At 34.5% G+C, this 3,105-nt stretch overlaps 1 protein-coding gene across 8 annotated transcripts in view; it reads right to left on the reverse strand.

The window, feature by feature from the left end:
* MYO9A (myosin IXA) overlaps positions 1-3,105 on the reverse strand; it is a 283,494-nt gene that overhangs the window by 218,007 nt on the left and 62,382 nt on the right. For all 8 annotated transcript variants that reach the window (XM_028495017.1, XM_055088082.1, XM_024128692.3 and 5 more), the window contains exon 4: positions 1,504-1,566. In XM_028495017.1, the coding sequence (XP_028350818.1) occupies positions 1,504-1,566 (63 nt within the window). The remainder of the gene's footprint in view (positions 1-1,503; positions 1,567-3,105) is intronic.

A 3,105-nucleotide genomic window follows, 5' to 3' on the forward strand; every position in this document is an offset into this window, starting at 1 on the left:
GTATGCTAACACATATATATGGAATCTAAAAAAAAAAAAAAAAAAGGGTCTTGAAGAACCTAGGGACAAGACGGGAATAAAGACGCAGACCTACTAGAGAATGGACTTGAGGACACGGGGAGCGGGTAGGGTAAGCTGGGACAAAGTGAGAGAGGGGTAGTGTATATATGGACATATATACAGTACCAAATGTAAAATAGATAGCTAGTGGGAAGCAGTTGCATAGCACAGGGAGATCAGCTCGGTGCTTTGTGACTAGCTAGAAGTGTGGGAGGGAGGCAGACACAAGAGGGAAGAGATATGGAGATGTGGAATAAAGACGCAGACCTACTAGAGAATGGACTTGAGGACACGGGGAGCGGGTAGGGTAAGCTGGGACAAAGTGAGAGAGGGGTAACACACCATTGTAAAGCAATTATACTCCAATAAAAATGTTAAAAAATAAAAAATACTAGCAAGCCAAATCCAGCAACATGTAATAAGGATTATACATACATCTACAAATCAAATCTAGCAAGATAACAGAGAAACAGTTTATATAAGCTATGGATCTTCTCCTGCCGTTGATTCTTCAAAACTAAGGAAACCAGGCTTATATCACTACCACTCTATTAAAATGTGTTAGAAAAAGTTACTAATAACCTTCTAATAGCAGTATCTGTTAGCTCTACAAGTCTTTAGGAGGCTATTCTCTTCCCCAAACTCTCTTCCCTTCATTCTGAAACATCTCTAATTCAGATTTCCTCATCAGCTAGCCATAAAAAAATTAACAGAAAAGTCTGAGTTCTAGTCCTAAGCTTACAGGTAATTAATTATGATAATGTTTAATGACATTTTATTATATATAAGGACTACACTGAGCATTTTATAAACGTTATTTCATTTAATCCTCTAAACAACTTTAGGATAGTTTTCCGTCTGCAAAATGAGAAAAAGTATCTAAGTAGCAGAGAAGTTAGGTGAGATACCAAAAGCATATCCAATATTTGAATATAGGTTTGTTTAACTTCAAACTCTGTCTCTTCATTTTGTCTCATTATAATATGAAGCAAATCATTTACCTCTCTGATCTCTGTCTTCCTCATCTAAAGAAAGTTACACATATGTCATCTCTGAAATTCCATATACCTCAAAGATTACAATGAAATTAAGATCTTTATTAAAAACTTTTCTCAAATTAGAGAAAGAACACCAAGACGTGACAAAAGGTCCAAAGGCAAAACACTCACAAAATGATACCACCTGAGATACCACTATTTTCCTGTTCTGATAGTTTGCCTAGAATTTAGAAAGGACAACACTTCTATATACCCATTAAAAAAAAAGACCTCCTAGCAGCTTCTTAAAAAGTATAGTATTTTGCCCATGAGAGAAATAGCAATTATATATAAAGTTATACATGGTATAAACTGAATTAAAGGTCATAATATACAAAGATCTGAAAAGTCAATCTACATGATACAAATGTTAACTCGATCTAATTACACAAATTAAAATATGTACCGTTCATTATGCTCTTGATAAACAAGTCTGGACTTCTCCAGTAGATACTTTTCAACATAGGCACTAGAAGAAAAATAAAATTGATTGATATAAATAATAAAGCTTAATATAAGGTAGACAAATATTTTATCAGAGAAGATGCAAAAGTATAAAGAATACTATCCAGAGTACATGTACCACCAGTGTTGGTGGTATAGTGGTGAGCATACCTGCCTTCCAGAGTACATTTACCACTATAATTGTGTTATGGACACTGTTAGTGTCATCCACATTAAGTTCATAAACTCCTAAGTCTTTTTTTTTCTTTCAGTAAAGCAAAATAAAGTCAGAAGTTCAAAACATGGCACATACAACCTTCCCGTGACAAAGACTTTACTTTCTTTCTAGGCTCAATTACCACTGGACATCCTTTCAGATATTACAGTTTGACCAGACTACTAAATAAGGCTCAAAGATATACTTTTTTTTATATATCCATGCTGTTGCCACATTCTGGAATAAATTCTGGTAAATAAGTTTATTATTTACCAATTTACTCAGTAAGTGTTCATTAACTGGGCACTGTGCTAAGCACTGTTCAAATACAGAAATAAGTGATACACTACCTGTCCTCAAGGGGCTTACAAACTAGTGGAGAAAATAGATAAACTAGCAGCTATCATGCTGAGTTGATAGGGTTTATTTTACAGCAATGACCAGAATATTATGGATGTACCAAGAGAGACACATAAGATTCAATCCAAGAAGGAAAAAGGATGTAAGGAAGAACTCACATAGAGGGTGAGTACATAGCACTTATTAATATGGATATAAAAATCAAAAATAAAAACTAGCAAGCAGAACACAACAACCAGTTATGAAGAGATATGGAGAAGAGATATGTATGTGTATAAATATGTCTGTGTGTCTATGTCTGTGGGTGTTTGTGTCTTTGTATTGACCAAGTGAGATTTTTCTTCCCCAGGAATGCAAAATAATGATAATATTAATAGATCCAAAAATGAAGATCAAGCTAATTTCCATAGATGCCAAAAAGGTCTTTGATAAAATACAATAGCCATTACTGACAAAAACACTCAAAGAAAATTAAAATCAATGTTTAATTCATTAACACAATAAAATGTCCTAAAGCCAGTATTTTACTTAGTGAAGAAAATTAAAGGCATTCACACAAAGGTCTAAAACAATATTATCACAGTATAGGAGGTATGTAATCAGACAAGATAGAAAATAATCAGAGATATAAGGAACAGGAAAAAATTTTAAGTATTTATTTACGCAGATATGATAATACACCTAGAAATGTTAAGAGAACAACAGTAAACCTAATATAAACAATAAAATAATTCAGTAAGATAACAAGATGTAAAATTAATATAAAAATCAGTAGCCTTCACATATACAAATAATGTGCAATTTTAGAATATATAATGCAAGAGAAAAATCACACTTTTAATAACAACAAAACATTAAAAATAGGGCTTCCCTGGTGGCGCAGTGGTTGCGCGTCCGCCTGCCGATGCAGGGGAACCGGGTTCGCGCCCCGGTCTGGGAGGATCCCACATGCCGCAGAGCGGCTGGGCCCGTGAGCCATGGCCGCTG

This window comes from Physeter macrocephalus, chromosome 11 (genome assembly GCF_002837175.3).
Source record: "Physeter macrocephalus isolate SW-GA chromosome 11, ASM283717v5, whole genome shotgun sequence".
Lineage (NCBI taxonomy): Eukaryota > Metazoa > Chordata > Mammalia > Artiodactyla > Physeteridae > Physeter > Physeter macrocephalus.